At 42.0% G+C, this 16499-nt stretch overlaps 1 protein-coding gene across 1 annotated transcript in view; it reads left to right on the plus strand.

Annotated features, from left to right (window-relative positions):
- Positions 1-16065, plus strand: part of LOC115103493 (syntaxin-1B) — a 70795-nt gene extending 54730 nt beyond the window's left edge. Inside the window, exons 6-10 of the mRNA XM_065006429.1 lie at positions 3918-4026; positions 5372-5445; positions 5717-5854; positions 7783-7893; positions 8442-16065. Coding sequence (XP_064862501.1) covers positions 3918-4026; positions 5372-5445; positions 5717-5854; positions 7783-7893; positions 8442-8522 — 513 coding nt within the window. The 3' untranslated portion in view covers positions 8523-16065. The remainder of the gene's footprint in view (positions 1-3917; positions 4027-5371; positions 5446-5716; positions 5855-7782; positions 7894-8441) is intronic.
- Positions 16066-16499: the final 434 nt, after the last annotated feature.

Here is a 16499-nt window from a genome sequence, read left to right on the forward strand (position 1 = left end):
GCTGGCTGACGGCTCTGGCAGGTCCTGGCTGACAGACGGCTCTGGCGGCTCCTGGCTGACTGGCGGCTCCTGGCTGACTAGCGGCTCCTGGCTGACTGGAGGATCTGGCGGCTCAGGACAGACGGGAGACTCTGGCGGCTCAGGACAGACGGGAGACTCTGGCAGCGCTGGAGAGGAGGAAGGCTCTAGCAGTACTGGACAGGCGGGAACACCTGTAGGCAGAAGACGGAGAGACAGCCTGGTGCAGGGGACTGCCACCGGAGGGCTGGTGCGTGGAGGTGGCACTGGATAGACCGGACCATGCAGGCACACTGGAGCTCTTGCGCACAGAGCCTGCCCAACCTTACCTGGTTGAATGCTCCCGGTAGCCAGGCCAGTGAGGCGAGTTGGAATAGCCCGCACTGGGCTGTGCTGGCGAACCGGGGACACAATGCGTAAGGCTGGTGCCATGTACGCCGGCCTGAGGAGACGCACTGGAGACCAGATGCGTAAAGCCGGCTTCATGGCACCTGGCTCGATGCCCCCTCTAGCCCGGCCTATACGAGGAGCTAGAATGTACCACACTGGGCTATGCACACGCACTGGGGAGACTGTGCGCTCCACCGCATAACACAGTGCCTGCCCGGTCCCTCTCGCTCTCCGGTAAGCACGGGAAGTTGGCGCAGGTATCCTACCTGGCTTTGCCACACTCCCCGTGTGCCCCCCCCCAAGACATTTTTGGGGCTGCCTCTTGGGCTTCCAGCCGCTCTGCCGTGCTAGTTCCTCATAATGCCGCCTCTCTGCTTTCGCTGCCTCCAGCTCTGCTTTGGCGCGGCGATATTCCCCTTTGCCGTCCAAAATCTCCTCCCAAGTCCATTTCTCAAAAATATCGCTGCCTCTGCTGCTGCTGCTGTCCTTTACCACGCCGCTTGGTCCTCTGTTGGTTGGTGTTTCTGTAACGGCAGATCTCCTCTTCGTCAGACCAAGATGCAGCGTGGTAAGTGTCCATAATGTTTTTAATAAAGACAAATGAACACTCGAACAAAAACAATAAACGATAACGTGAAATCTACAAAAAATGAAACAGTACCGTGTGGCGACAAACACACACACGGAAACAAACACCCACAAGACAACAGTGAAACCCAGGCTACCTAAGTATGATTCTCAATCAGGGACAACTAACGACACCTGCCTCTGATTGAGAACCATACTAGGCCGAAACAGAAACCAAACATACACAAACATGTGGATATATTGAAGCAACATCTCAAGACACCAGTCAGGAAGTTAAAGCTTGGTCGCAAATGGGTCTTCCAAATGGACAATGACCCCAAGCATACTTCCAAAGTTGTGGCAAAATGGCTTTAGGACAACAAAGTCAAGGTATTAGAGTGGTCATCACACAGTTCTGATCTCAATTCTGTAGAAGATTTGTGGGCAGAACTGAAAAAGTGTGTGCGAGCAAGGAGGCCTACAAACCTGACTCAGTTACACCAGCTCTGTCAGGAGGAATGGGCCCAAATTCACCCAACTTATTGTGGGAAGCTTGTGGAAGCCTACCCAAAATGTTTGACCCGAGTTAAACAATTTAAAGGCAATGCTACCAAATACGAATTGATTGTATGTAAACTTCTGACCCACTGGGAATGTGAATAAATAAATAAAGGCTGAAATAAATCATTCTCTCTACTATTATTCTGACATTTCACATACTTAAAATAAATCCTAACTGTGGGGTTCCTACATTTTTGTGAGGATGAAATGTCAGGAATTGTGAAAAACTGAGTTTAAATATATTTGGCTAAGGTGTATGTAAACTTCCGACTTCAGCTGTATATATACTAATCAAAAATATAAACACAACATGCAACCATTTCAATAAAGTTGCTGAGTTACAGTTCATATAAGGAAATCAGTCAATTGAAATAAATGAATTAGGCCCTAATCTATGAATGGGCAGGGGCGCAGCCATTGGTGGGCCTGGGAGGGAGCCAAGCCCACCCAATGGTCAGCCAGGCCCAGCCAATCAGAATTCGTTTTTTCCTTCAAAAGGGATTTATCACAGACAAAAATACTCCTCAGCACCCATGTCCCTCCCCTCAGACGATCCCGCTTGTGAAGGACCCGAATGTGGAGGTCCTGGGCTAGCGAGGTTACACGTGGTCTGCAGTTGAGGCCTGTTAGACATATTGCCAAATTCTCTAAAACGAAGTGGTAGAGAAATGAACATGGAATTCTCTAGGAACAGCTCTGGTAGATATTCCTGCAGTGTATCATGACAATTGCACGCTCCCTCAAAACTTGAGATACCTATAGCATTGTGTTGTGTGAATAAACTGCCCATTTTAGAGTGGCCTTTTATTGTCTTGTGTAATGTGTAATGATCATGCTGTTTAATCAGCTTCTTGGTATGCCACACTTGTCAGGTGGATGGATTATCTTGACAAATGCTATAATGCTCACTAACAGGGGTGTAAACTAATGTATGCGTAACATTTGAGAAAAATAAGCTTTTTGCGGATATGGAACATTTCTGGGACGTTTTATTTCAGCTCATGAAACATGGGACCAACACTTTACATGTTGTGTTTATATTTTTGTTCAGTGTACATCACAGAAGACTGAAAAATAACAAAACGATTTGACGTAGAAACACCAGATTTTCAGCAGGTTTAAAAAAAAAAAACTGTATGAGGCCACGAGTCACACAAAAAAATACTTGTTGAACAAAATCATCTCTTTCGCTGAGCAATTGTATTAGTATAAAATAATATAATTCCCCCTATTTTTGAGCATATAATATAGCTCAGTATTTGAATGATTATCAAATACTGAAATAATAAATCCCACCTAAACATTCAATCAAGCTGTGCACTGAATTGTGCCTTTTTCAAAAAGACACTTTTCTTTTAAACCACCCAAATGTTCATTCATTTGAAATTCAGATAATCTCACTCTGAACCAATGTTCTTCAGAGGTGGCCAGAAAGGATATCTGTCATTTGAATATCTTGACTCTCTCAACCACCGGATCCTCTGACTCACTGCCACAAATTCCAGCCTCTCTTCCATCCTCACCATAGCTACACTTAGAAAAAACGGATTCCAAAAAGGTTCTTCGGCTGTCCCCTTAAAGATAGCCCTTTTTGGTTTGAGGTAGAACCTTTTTTTGTTCCCGGAAATGATAGTTACTGCTGATGCAGTGTGCAGTCTTCATTTGCACTGCAGATGAATTAACATATACAAATGTTGTTTTGGTCCCCACCATGACCAGGTAATATGCAGAGTCGTTGATAGCAAACATTAGAACTATTTTGGGTTCCTTGCAGAACCATCTGTGTAAAGGGTTCTACATGGAACTTAAAAGTATTCTACCTGGAACCGAAAAAGGTTCTTCAGAGGGTTCTCCTGTGGGGACTGCCAAAAGAACCGTTTTAAGTTCGAGATAGCACTTTTCTAAGAGTGTACCTCTCCCTTATTCACTGCCCTGCATTGTTAGTGGGTTATTCAGGCAAGCCGAGCAGGAGACACAGCTGGCCTGAATATCAGGCCTTCCCTCCAGGACACAGAATTGAGCCATCCTTGCTTTGACCCCTGCCTGTATTATTTTCGGCAGTAATTCAATGCACAAGGCTCAGTGATACTCAATGATCCCCTCTGGTGGACGGAACGTTCAACTGCCACTGTCATTGACTTTGCAGCATCAGCAAATTCTCTAATGCAGCAGCCACTATTTGAATTCAGGTGCTTGTGTGCATACATATGCAGGCGTTTCTGCCATTTTCATCAAGGCCATGATTGATGCGCACTGCAAATGGCCAATTAGGCATCATCACATTATCAGATGGTGTTGATCGACCTTATTTATCATTTTCTTTGCTCCAGTGGCCACTCCCTAACCCCCCCCATCTGATCTCCCTGTGTCTGTTCTTTTAGCACTCGACGCTGTCACGCAAGTTTGTAGAGGTGATGACCGAGTACAACACCACGCAGTCCAAATACAGGGACCGCTGCAAGGACCGTATCCAGAGACAGCTGGAGATCAGTGAGTATCTGTAGCCCACCACCATCATAGGGCACAGTTAATGCACCGCTGACATTCCATACTATACTCTATATCATGGATCATTGGGGGGGCCAAATGAAAAAAAATGGGGGGGGGGGGGGAGGGGGCAAATGATTCCACCTGCGGGCCAAATTCGGTCTGTGGGCCACCAGTTGGGGAACCCTGCTCTATATAGTATCTATGTATGGCAATACTTTTCAAGTACAGTACAGTTCGTAGAGCATAGAACCATCCAGTACACAGACATTACAGTATATTGACATTACCAACCTAGATTCTCTCTTTTAAGGTGGGTTAGACCCAGACTTCATTTAGCGTTCTTTGTCAATGACTTTGTTAAAATGGCTGCACAAATATAATCCAATTGATTGATTGGATGATTGATTTTGTGATTGGTAATACATCAACAAGACTAATACCATGCACACACATGCTGACAGCAGACAGGGTTACACCGACTGACAAGGAGGTACGTTAGTATCTTACACAAGAAATAGCCAGAGTTCTTACTAAATATACACTGATACCCAACAGCGCAGACACAAAAATGGGTTTTGCAGACGTAAGGATATTTTCAAGGCAGCCCCACTGACCTTCATATGAGACAGACTGTAATTCACAGACAGTGAGTATCCTTTTAATACTGAAGTATTAGATAATACTGAAGTACACAGATACAAACACTGGCAAGCATTTCATACACAACTCACAGCCATAGTGACATCTGAGATCCGGACATCAACTAGTATTATGCACAGACACAGTATTTTTCGAAGACTGGGACAGACTAAGCAGTATAGATGCATTTTAAGTTTATTAAGACAATATTAAATAGACAAGGGGGTTGAATGGCCACATATGACCACATATTAGCCAATGATAAGTTGTATAGTCATGCAGTTTTCAAAAACAAAAGACTTTCCTTATAGTATAGTGATAGCTTGATTGTAAGTCAGCTCACACATTTAATTTAAAAGCTGTGTTTTCTTTCATATTATTTCATTTTGAGTCATATTTTTAGGATACCTTAGAGCTTTAAATTGATCTAGATTATTCTAGACATCTGGTTAGAGATACATGGTCTTTTTTACTACCCAGAATCTGTGCTGTGCCTCAAATTGGCACTAAAACAGTGGGAATGTGTTGATTTAAATAACTAAACTTTAAGTGCATCAGGCAAAGCATTATGATCATTTGTTGGCAATATATTTCATTGTGTGTGTGTGTGTGTGTGTGTGTGTGTGTGTGTGTGTGTGTGTGTGTGTGTGTGTGTGTGTGTGTGTGTGTGTGTGTGTGTGTGTGTGTGCGTGCGTGTGCTCGGCAGCTGGGAGAACAACCACCAACGAGGAGCTGGAGGATATGCTGGAGAGTGGCAAGCTTGCCATTTTCACCGATGACGTGAGTACAACACCTGAGCCAGGCCATTCCCCATGGCAGACATATATCCACAGCGAAGGCATGGGGACCACAGATGCTAATGACCTGTGTGGCTAGTCATAGCTAACTCGCTACATCTGTCACGTTTGCGTTCAATGAACTACCGCTATGTCCTGATATGAATTTTACCAGAAGAAGAATGTTGATTATTACAGGTGGTAAAGGAACACATCGAATCCTCTTCTATCCTCATCCTCGGTCTCCTTCTCAACCCTTTGTTTTGGGTCCTTAGATCAAGATGGACTCTCAGATAGACAAGCAAGCCCTGAATGAGATTGAGACCCGACACACCGAGATCATCAAGCTGGAGAACAGCATCCGTGAGCTGCACGACATGTTTGTGGACATGGCCATGCTGGTCGAGAGCCAGGTAAAGTTTTGTTTTTATTTGAAATGTTTTTAAAAGATGAATGAATTCATGAAAGCCCAGTTTTATGCCATTAGCATTGTGTTGAGCACAGCTTACAATCGAATAGGTTACAATCGGGCCTAATCATGCCAATATCAAGGGTGTGGTTTAATTCTGCACCAATGGCATCAAGAGTCCTTTTGTGATGTTAAAATGAAAACATTGTAGATTCTATGTATCTTCTGTCTTCCATAAAGAAATCTGTCCAACTGTGATTTCGTTTTTGACACAATTGTCTGAGAAACAGGGCAGATATTTGGAGCTGAACGTATGAACGTATGACATTTAGCCTCAGGCGTGTGGGTTCACAGGCATATTTGAGTAATTGTGCTTTGAGACAGGACAAATGTTGCAAGCTGTTATCGTTCTATGTTTAGATTGAGACTGTGAGTAAACACACAGTAACCTAAACTAGTTCCACGCCAATTAGCAATGCTGTGTAGCCATTCAGAAAAGCTCAGGCTACAACTGTAGCCTTTTTATATCCTGGTTTCATCAGTGTAGCCGGCTCTCTGCTTCTAGGGTTCAGTTATCTTAATTTGTCAGATATCCCCAAGGAGACGTGGGTGTGGAATCAGGCGCAGGAGAAACAAGTTCTGAAGGAAAAGGGGTGTTTATTTAAACAAGTTCAAAATAACAGGACACCGGACTACAACAGTAGCCACAAAACCCCACTCAGACACAGTCCAAGGGAAAAACCACCTGTTAAAAATGAACTGAAGAAAACGCAACCCAAAACACATTGACAGTCAAACGAAAACAATCCCGCACAAAAACCCAAAGGAAATGGCGAGATTAAATATCCCCCCCCCCCCCCCCCCCCCTAATTAACCAAAATGAAACCAGGTGAAACACAAAACAGACATAACCAAAAGAAAAGGGATCAGTGGCAGCTAGTAGACTGGTGACGACGACCGCCGAGCGCCGGCTGAACAGGGAGAGGAGCCACCCTCGGTGGAAGTCGTGACATAATTAATGAAGGGTTCTTGCAGTACGTTCAGGGTTCTGGCTGTACATTGTGGTTGCACTTAGATTAAAATGGTATAGCAAATACTTGCACCTTAAAAATGCATGAGAAAAAACATCACTTAAATACTGGATGATATTCTAGAATTGTTGTCTTACATGTGTCGTTAACATACTACAGTTTATTCCCAAAACTTAACTTAATTAAGTTACATGATCAAATATTTTCATATTTACAGAACATTTATTAATATTACATAGCATCTCTATACATTATGTGAGATACAATATGAGAATACTATGTTGCCAATTTCGATTCTCACTGTGAAGAAATGACCGTTGACATCCAATAAGAGCCTATGAATCTCATCAGGACGACCTAAATTAGGAAATTGCTTCTGGGTAACAGGGAAATATGGTTTCTAAGTTTAGCTCATGCACTATAAACCGTTTGTGAGTTGGATTATTTCATCCAAAGTACAATAGGGGAGAAAAGCTTTTGAGTGACAATTCTTCTCTTGCTCTTGAGGGCTTTTCCTCATGGACAATATGCAATTGTGTGTGATGAATAAACATAGGTACTTAGCTATGCTCATCTCATTTATGTATCAATACTTTTGTTAATATAAAAAAATCCATCCTTTACATGGAAGACGACATTTAGATGCTAAGTGGCTGCATCAATATCACTTACAGTACTTTATAACTGGAATAAAAATGAATAGAAACAGCATATATTTGTGCGAGAAGCTTTGTTTGGATTCAAAAGACCAGAAATACAATACCACACATGAGCCTTACACAAACATGGGGCAGAAACATATGCATACAATGTGGGTTGAGGCTGACTTTAAGTGATAATGGACAAGGTATTCTCATCAGTCCCCTTGCATTTTGATGACGGTGCTTTTTGCTGTTTACAGGGAGAGATGATTGACAGAATTGAGTACAACGTGGAGCACTCCGTGGACTTTGTGGAGCGGGCGGTGTCTGACACCAAGAAGGCTGTCAAATACCAGAGCCAGGCTCGCAAGGTAAGTCACAGGCTCTCCGTAGAGCAGGGCTAACGCATGTATTGTGCATACACATGTTTTATCACTGTCACTTTGCTGTAACCCATATCCTCGACCTACATGAGGATGTATACATACATGTATACATTCTAATATACATACTATACGTATGACATCATACAAACAAACATAGGCACACATACTAAAATAGGCACAGCATCCTCCTACAATCAATCACACCACAAAAATGCCCACCACCCCCTCATACTATATTATTAAATAGTACACACACACACTCTTATAATAATAATATCCACCACCTCTTCATGTACAGTGCATTTCCTCTTGGGCATTCCACCCTCATTCACACAGTACCTCAGTGATTACCAGGCGACCAACCTCCTCAGGCGTGATAGCTTTGGACACAATGTACACACTAATGTGTTGTATAGATAAATGGCATTGTCCCTTACCGTAAAACTGTCCCGTAGCATGTATACAATCACAAGCCTCCCTGTGTCTCACTAACACCATCACCACCTTGTCCCCCCCCCCCCCCCCCCTTGCAGAAGAAGCTCATGATCATCGTCTGCTGTACTATTCTGGGAGTTGTCTTGGCGTCCACTATCGGCGGATACCTGGGCTTTTAATGACGACGACAACGATGAAAGACGGCCACAAGAGGGAAAAAAACACAGAGAGAAAAATATCATATACAATATCAGATAAGGAAAACGTTCTAAAAGTGGTTGGGTGGGGTTGAAAAAACAAAGACAAAAAAAATACGACAATAAACATACAAATAAACATAATATTTGCAATGTACATGTAAATGTATTGAACATAAGAAACAGCACATGGGTTAGCTACCTGGAAAGAAATATGACGTAAAATATTTTTTTGGAACGTTTCATTCTTTTTTGGGGATCTCCAGGACAGTGCCAATGACTGCTAAATTGTGTGTTGTTCCAGCAAAGGTCGTTTACTTTGGAATGCGATTTTAGAACATAATGCACAAAACTGTAGAAGGGAATTGGGATGATTGGTGTACCTTATTTCATAGATACAATAATCACGTTTCGTTGGGAGACACTGACTTTGGTTTTGGTCTTTTAGAGACTTCTCATGGGTTGATTATTCCTGTCAATCAGGTTAAACAGCCAGTCAAATTAGTGTAGTCAATTTGAGTAACCTGCCAATGGGCTAATCAAATCTCCTAGATTAGGCATTCATTTGCAACAATGTCTTTACTTCGACCAATAGGGACAGGAGCTGACACCCATGGAGCTGTTACAACGGCAGATGAAAGGCGTGGCACTGCAGTAGCAGGTTTAAAATAAAAAAAACGGACAGTTTGCAGGTGCTCCATCAAAGCCCTTCTGCTCTTATCCATACAGTAGGAGCATGGAGAGAGGAATGTCTCAGGGTCTTCAGCTAATTCGATATGTCTGCGGCAGAAACCAAATTCAGAGAGACAGATTAGAGAGGTGAGACGGGAGGGGGGGTCGAATGATGCAAGTTTTGACAAAGAAAGCCGATCAGCTCGAGTTTTCCCAGGGATGTTAAAAGAGAACAGACAGAGTAAAGATACACCAGAGAGGGAAGGAAGAGAGGGAGGTGAAAGAAAGAGAGACCTATAGCCGGTCACGCCTGTTCTACAGATTTTGCAAAAAAATTGGAACATGTTAAAAAGTCAAGATGAAAATTGAACAACGGAATCTCAAAACTTGAAATGCTGGCTAGCCCTGGTGTCGAGTCTCATGTCTTGCTTTGGAAGTGGTTAGTTCTACTGTGGTCGTGTAGTGTGTGACGTGTCCTGTGACAAATAGTCTGGCCTCATATTTCCAATAATGGACCTTTAGCTATATTTAGCATTTTGCAGTTTGCTTTATTTTAAAAACATATAAGCAAATGGGTACTTTGAATGGAACAAGTTTGTGTGCCCCTCCTTGTGAAATTGTATTTTTTACTAAGCAAAGATATAATCTTAAAAAACACGCAACTATAGAATCGATTCATAAAACATGTTAGGTATTGATAATCTATCAATCGGTAGGTCATGTTGAGTTTAAAGGGTTTTAACCCTCCGCTTGAGTTGTTTGGGTGCCATTTCATAAAGATGGGCGTTTCCCTCTTAATAATAGCCCATTGGTGGTGCTGAACTAGTACCAGTTCAGAATGACAAGGTCAGGAGAGAATACTGTGCTCTATGATTGCACAATCTACAAACCAATGCCATTTGAGTTCAGGCTAAGAACAGATATGAATGCTGCTACATTTATCTCACGGAGACAACTCTACCTTGCCAAGGAAATATGCATGGCAACATGACACGGATGTCACAGTGACTCTGTTGAAGCCAGCGCTGTAATGTTGCAGATTAAGATCCAAACTGCGGGAATGACTGGATCAAAATCATGACTCGTGAGCCTCTTGCCCTCGAAGTCCCAATTCCCTGGCATGCGTTGATGGTGTTGGCCCCCGACTAGATGAACTGAAGCGTTCTGACTGTTTGGGGTCACCTTCATGGAATAGTGTCCCAGTGTAGTTCATATGACAAGGCCTTATACCCCCTGTGTTCTAGATTGGACATGGACCTAATCAGAGTGTAGAATATACTCTACGATCAATAGATATTGAAAAAAAGCAACAACCTTATTGCTGGTGTATTGATTTGATTATAGCCAATTTAAATAGTAAACCAATTATCCTTTGACGTTAGCTTCCTATATGTAGGAACGTCATAGGATATAAGTTGTAGCCTGGCGGTTAAGAGCGTTGGGCCAGTAACTGAAAGGTTGCTGGTTCAAATACCTGAGCTGACTGGGTGAACAATCTGTTTTATGTGCCCTTGAGCAAGGGCACTTAACCCTAATTACTCCTGTACTACCCTCTGGATAAGAGCGTCAGCTAAATGACTTAAATGTAAGTCAGAAGTTGTACTCTTCTTCATTTCAAGTGCCCAAACAGACTATGTTGGCCACTACAAGATGAAACTGTGTTTTCTTGTAATTGATACTTTGACTGTATATGTAATAATTGTAAGGAAAAAACAATATGTTGTCAAATGTTTTCTTAAAATACTAATTTTGTGTTGAATATGTCCTTAATATTGTATATTCAAAGGGAGGAGCCAGCTTTCAGTTTTCTGAACTTGGATTTTAAGAGTGCTACGGAAATGTAGCTAAATTCAACATTTCCAAATGCCAAAAGTGACTCTGTTCAGTGTAAAACCAAAGGCAGATGATTTTACTTCACGGGTGCCCCAACACAGATAATCACGTTAGATTAACCTTCTGACACAGAATAGTCTATTAATGCAAATCTCACAGGACATTGGATAGGATATTTCAGAGTTAGACCTAATTCATCTTACCTATTGGCTGCTACAAAATCAATACACACCCACTCACCCTTCACAGTTACATGGTCATTCCCCTGTCATTGTCATCAGTGAGGAACGTTATTTTCTAAGTCATCGGTTTCTTGGTGAATTTCTAAGTCAAGTGGTCCTATGATGGTCATCACTGACTGTCATTGAACTGCCTCTGTTGTTGTCCAAACTTGAAACTATAGTAACTACATTAAAGTTATGTTCCACTTTCAGCTCAGCGGCCAACCAAATCATGTCCCTTTCAAGTGCTAAGTAGTAGTTAGCTGATGCTTTGTGCTAAGGCCCGCCATATCATCATAAGGACAATACTTGCAATAAATAGGAAGCTGAAACCTTCGATGAAAGGTTCAGTCATTTCACGAATCCATGCAAAAGGCTCTTTGGTTCTGAGTGTGAAACAGTGGCCTTTGATAGTGGGCTGTCCTTACAGAATGGGAGTCTGCGTTGCTGACTTTTTCCATGAACAACCACATACCATTGGGAGTTTGGCACTCACGTACGGCTTGGAACACATTGAGCGAGAAACAACAACAAATAATGGCCTCTATTTGAACATGATTTAACTTCAGGACTAACCCATGTCACTGTTTTCTATGTGCATACCGGTAACCACTTTTGAGTTCTGTACAATCTCGATCACCACATGAGACGTGATATTTCAGTCCCACCATGACTTAAAGGCGCTTATATTACTTTGGTGAGCCTCTGAAGTCCAATTTGTATCTTTCCATGGCAAGAATGTCTTTCTGCAGCAAGAGATATTGAGGGCATAGGAATGGCAAACGGGAAATGTAGGTTAATTCGACCAACATCTCCACCCACAGATCCCGGAGGGAATCTGACTGTAGTCCTCAAGTCATTCCAGCACTGGCCAGCATGTTATTTTGAAGCTTCTGTGTATTTAATGTGTCCAACCACTTACATGTACAGTTAAAATGGGGTTATATTGATGTCGTTGTTGTTTTTTAAAAGGAATATGGCTAGGGAGCCCTTATTCTTTAAGGCATGCAACTTTCGGCTTTGTGAGTTTGCATGGTGATTTCTGCTCTCGATCATGTGCGCACTTTACACTCTATAAGAAAACACTGTCTATCACATTCACGGTTTAATTTATCGATCGATTATTTATATTTACTCACTGAGGACGGGGTGAGGGCTTATAGTTATATCACTGCTGGTGTCTGTTTTATTGCAAGTCTACAGAGACACCATATTTACAGTGGTACGTCCAGAGAGGTGATCTACGTATGTACGAGTGTGTGTAAACCTCTGGGTACTGTTTGGTGCAAAATGTCCTCTCACCCTTCCTCCAGAGTACTGTAGTGTGCGGTTTTTCCCCACCATGGCAGAACCCCTAGTAGTAATTCTGATACATTCCATTCTGTACCCCTCTTTCTCTCCCATGGCATCTATCCCACTTTGCTCTGTGTGCTTCTATGGTGGCGTATGTGTCCTTTGTGAGGAAACGTTAATCGTGAGTCTTTAAGCTGCGACTGCAACTTGTGAGCTCCTAGGCCTTGTGTGCATGCCCCTCGTCCCTGGCACAACAAAAAAAACGATGGTGCGTGTGTGTGTTTGTGTGTGAGCATGAACGTGTGTTTGTGTACAGTATGTGTGTGCACGTCTGTGATCGGCGCAGATCAGTTGCATCACACATTGAGCACGCGACTAGGCGTAAGGGCTGTTTGGGTTTAGCAGGTCCATGGGTTGTAGCTGTTGAGTTCCAGTTTTATGTTGAAAACAGAACAACAAAAATACACTATTTATATATGTTACCAAATTCAAACCAAAGCATTTTGCCCCACGTGTTCTCAGTCACCGGATCAAAGAGCACAAAGAAAGTCAAGTTTACAAAAAAAAATGCTTATAATATAATAATAGGAATCTAGATCAGATCATATCCCCCCCTTCAAATCATTGTACGTTGATCTGTCAGCTAATTGACTCAAACGTTTGAAATGACTTGTTGAATAGACTTCACAAATTGTCCTTTAATCATTCGTAGTTTGTAGTCTTCATGGTTGCAACAGTGAGAAGAGATGGATAATCATACGACGTACATGCAGTCCTCTGACACTTGAGTCCAAAGGAGACAACAGTGACTACTATTATTTCTGCATAGTCTATACACCTATCTTTATGCACACAATATCGACATGTTTTGTTTTGTTATGCCCTCTTTTACCACCCAATTCAACGCCCACCTGCTTTGCTTTCTGTGTGCTGGCAACACACCTGAATAGAGTGTAACCCAGATCAACTTTGGTGAATATAAGGGCACTGACCTGGATGAACCAAAGTATTCTATGTTTCTATTCCTGTGTTGTTTTGAAAGTGAAAAGAGGTGCCGGGGTGTGCGGCACATCGGTAATGACCTCCAAGCGTAGTGAGCATAGAGAAAGCGTTCTGTAAAATGAGTGGAGAAGGAATGACGGTAATGACCTGGCCATCTAGCTTCTGTCAGTGCGAAGCCTTGTCAGTGCAGTCAATATGGAAAGACAAAACGTTCTTCTGGAAAAGGGGTTTGATAATATGGTCTTGAACTGCAATTATAACCAGTTAGATCTTTCAAAACGAAATATCATGTTTTATATTATCATGGTTCATATTTGGAGTTTTGCTGGCTATATATATGGGCACCCATACATATTTGCTTGTTGTAGCCACAAGAAATCCAAGGCCCTATGCAATGGCCCCTGGCTTTATCCTCACCGTTATGTCAACATTCAAACTGCTTTCACAGAAGAGGTTCATTTCAAAAACCAACTAAGCCCTCTTCAGAGATGCTCATTTCTATTGTGGCTTACTAATGTGCTACTGTTATTTGCCACGACGAAACCGTTTGTTGTTTTCTTTGCTTTATGGTCCTATTTTGGAAAATACTCACCATATCTCACAACAGTATTCCTTTGTATCAGTGTTCTAATTGGGAGCGGGGTTGGCGGTGTAGGAATGGTGCCCCGAAATTGTGACTTCAGAAAGTCGATCGTTATCTGAATGGCTTAACAGTAGGTTAACGGAAAACTGAATAGATATGAAATATATTATTATAATGAGAAGAGAATGCAGTAACATGTGCAAACTGAGGGAGAAAGAATGGCAAAATGATCAAATGCTAAACTAAAAAAAGTGAGTGATTCTATTATAGCAATGATTTAAAGAAATAAAGGAGTTATGTTAACAAAAATAATAGTAGTAATATTGAAATGCTCGCAATTTTGTCCAACTGAACTGGATCTTTGTGTCTTGTAATTATTGTAAATACTTCAAAGAGAGAAAAAATGACTTGCATGTCCATGTATAAAACTACTGAGAAACTTGTTCCTGTCAAAGTTGTGAAGTGGTTCGATCTCTGCCCTATACCCACTGTCCCCCCTCTTTGGACTGACTGTCTGTACATATATGTTCTTTCAGTTTTAATGTGTGTTTGGAGTGTTTGGACAAAAGAAAGAATCAATTGTGTGACCAACCATATCAGTCAAAAACCCACCCGTTTGATTTCGTTCAGAGGCATCCGTCTCTGATGAATAGTGCTTCCCTCCATCCGTAGTAAGAAGGGAGTGGCAACGTACATGTTGCCATGTTGTCTCGGTTTCCTGCTTCCAGGCCAAATATGAACTCAAACACTCTCTTTGTCTCCAATTAGTAGCTGGTAGTCAGCCAAAAACAGCCCTGTCATTGTGATTGGCATTGTCTTGTATAATGACAATGTCAACCTTGTCACTTGGCTTTGGGCTTCTTCTCATGGGTCCAGGGTCTCTCATCGCTGTGGAAAGTATACTGTGGTGAAACAACAAGTCCTTCTCTTAATTGAACCCGCCATTACGTAGTGGTCATGACATTTAAAGTCATTAAGCGCTCATTTGTGTGATCTTTAATGTCTGGCAAGTGTTGCAACTCTCCTATGTTCATGGGAGAGAAATAGGAGAGGAAATTATTTATATTGTCAAAATTGTAAGAAGATTTTCAATTTTTGAAATTAGTTAGGCTCTGCGTTGAGTTTTGTCCTCTTTTGTACTGATATCTTAGCGCGTCAGATGCAAACAACTGAGTTTGAGAGGATTTTGTCCCAATTGTGAGAGCAACCCAAGGAGGTCTGATCATCCTCAAAGGGAACGTTGTGGATCATACTGAAAGATTGACCTGTGACAATATAGAAATCCACTTTTATGTGCAATACAAAAGAAAAAGGGCTTTCTCTAACATGCAGAAGTGAGACAAATTTAACCCAGACTTCGATCAACCACAACACAGTTTTGGTTGCAGATGATCGAAAGCCACAGTTGGTAGAAGTGATTTGAAATGTGTAACAACACAGGCAGAAGAGAACAACTCCATCGTGTTCAGTGAAAGTCCGTTAAGAGGGGGTTGGTCAGGGTGGAAGAGATCGAGCGAAACAAGAAAATGATACTGAGAGAGACTGACAAAAAGAGGACAGTTGGATCGTTTGCTGCAACTTTGACTGGAAATGCAACTTGTGTACCGTTTTTTTTTGTGTGTGTGTGTGTGTGCGTACCGTAATGTAAAAAACTATCTGTCCCTCTCTCTCCCTCTCTTGTACTGCTGTTTGCTGTTCTGTTTAGTTAGTGTGATGTGCCAGTATTTCCCCTCCCCAGCCCTCTTGCTCTCTCTCTCCCTTTTCTCCATGGATCTTTAAGATGACAACTCTATGCAGATGCTGTCTTTTATAAGTGTGTCAAATTTTAATTTAAAATAAAAACGATTAAAAAAAACTAACCCGACAGACATATTCGAAATGATAACAAAAAAATGAATAAAGAAAAGGATTGTTCAGTGTACCCTCGCAGTGGTTGGTCTTCATTACTGTTGTCAGTCTCCATCGCTATAGTACACAATGGCTCAAATTCAATTGTAATGTTTGTAAATTATGTTCTTAGATCATAATCTACCAAACATTTGGCAACGTAATGTTATTTCATGTTATTTTGATTCAGGAATATGGGATATTAGTTTGTGTTAAGCATCCTCATGTTATCCTTTCAACACCTTGAGTGTGTCTGAAGTCCCTGGGGCCAATTCATTGAGTTGTGGATGAAGTCACAGTGAGTATCTCTGTAGACCCTGATCACCCTCCACTGGGCTAGCAACATCTCAGACAACTCTCCACTGTGATATGCGAGACTTGGCAAGCATTCTGACACAAAAAATGGCTGCTGTGCATCACTCGGGTAAGTCAAGTGTTACAAATTGGTAGTGGGCGAGGTGACGGAGT

The sequence above is a fragment of the Oncorhynchus nerka genome, linkage group LG21, assembly GCF_034236695.1.
Source record: "Oncorhynchus nerka isolate Pitt River linkage group LG21, Oner_Uvic_2.0, whole genome shotgun sequence".
Classification (NCBI taxonomy): Eukaryota; Metazoa; Chordata; class Actinopteri; order Salmoniformes; family Salmonidae; genus Oncorhynchus; species Oncorhynchus nerka.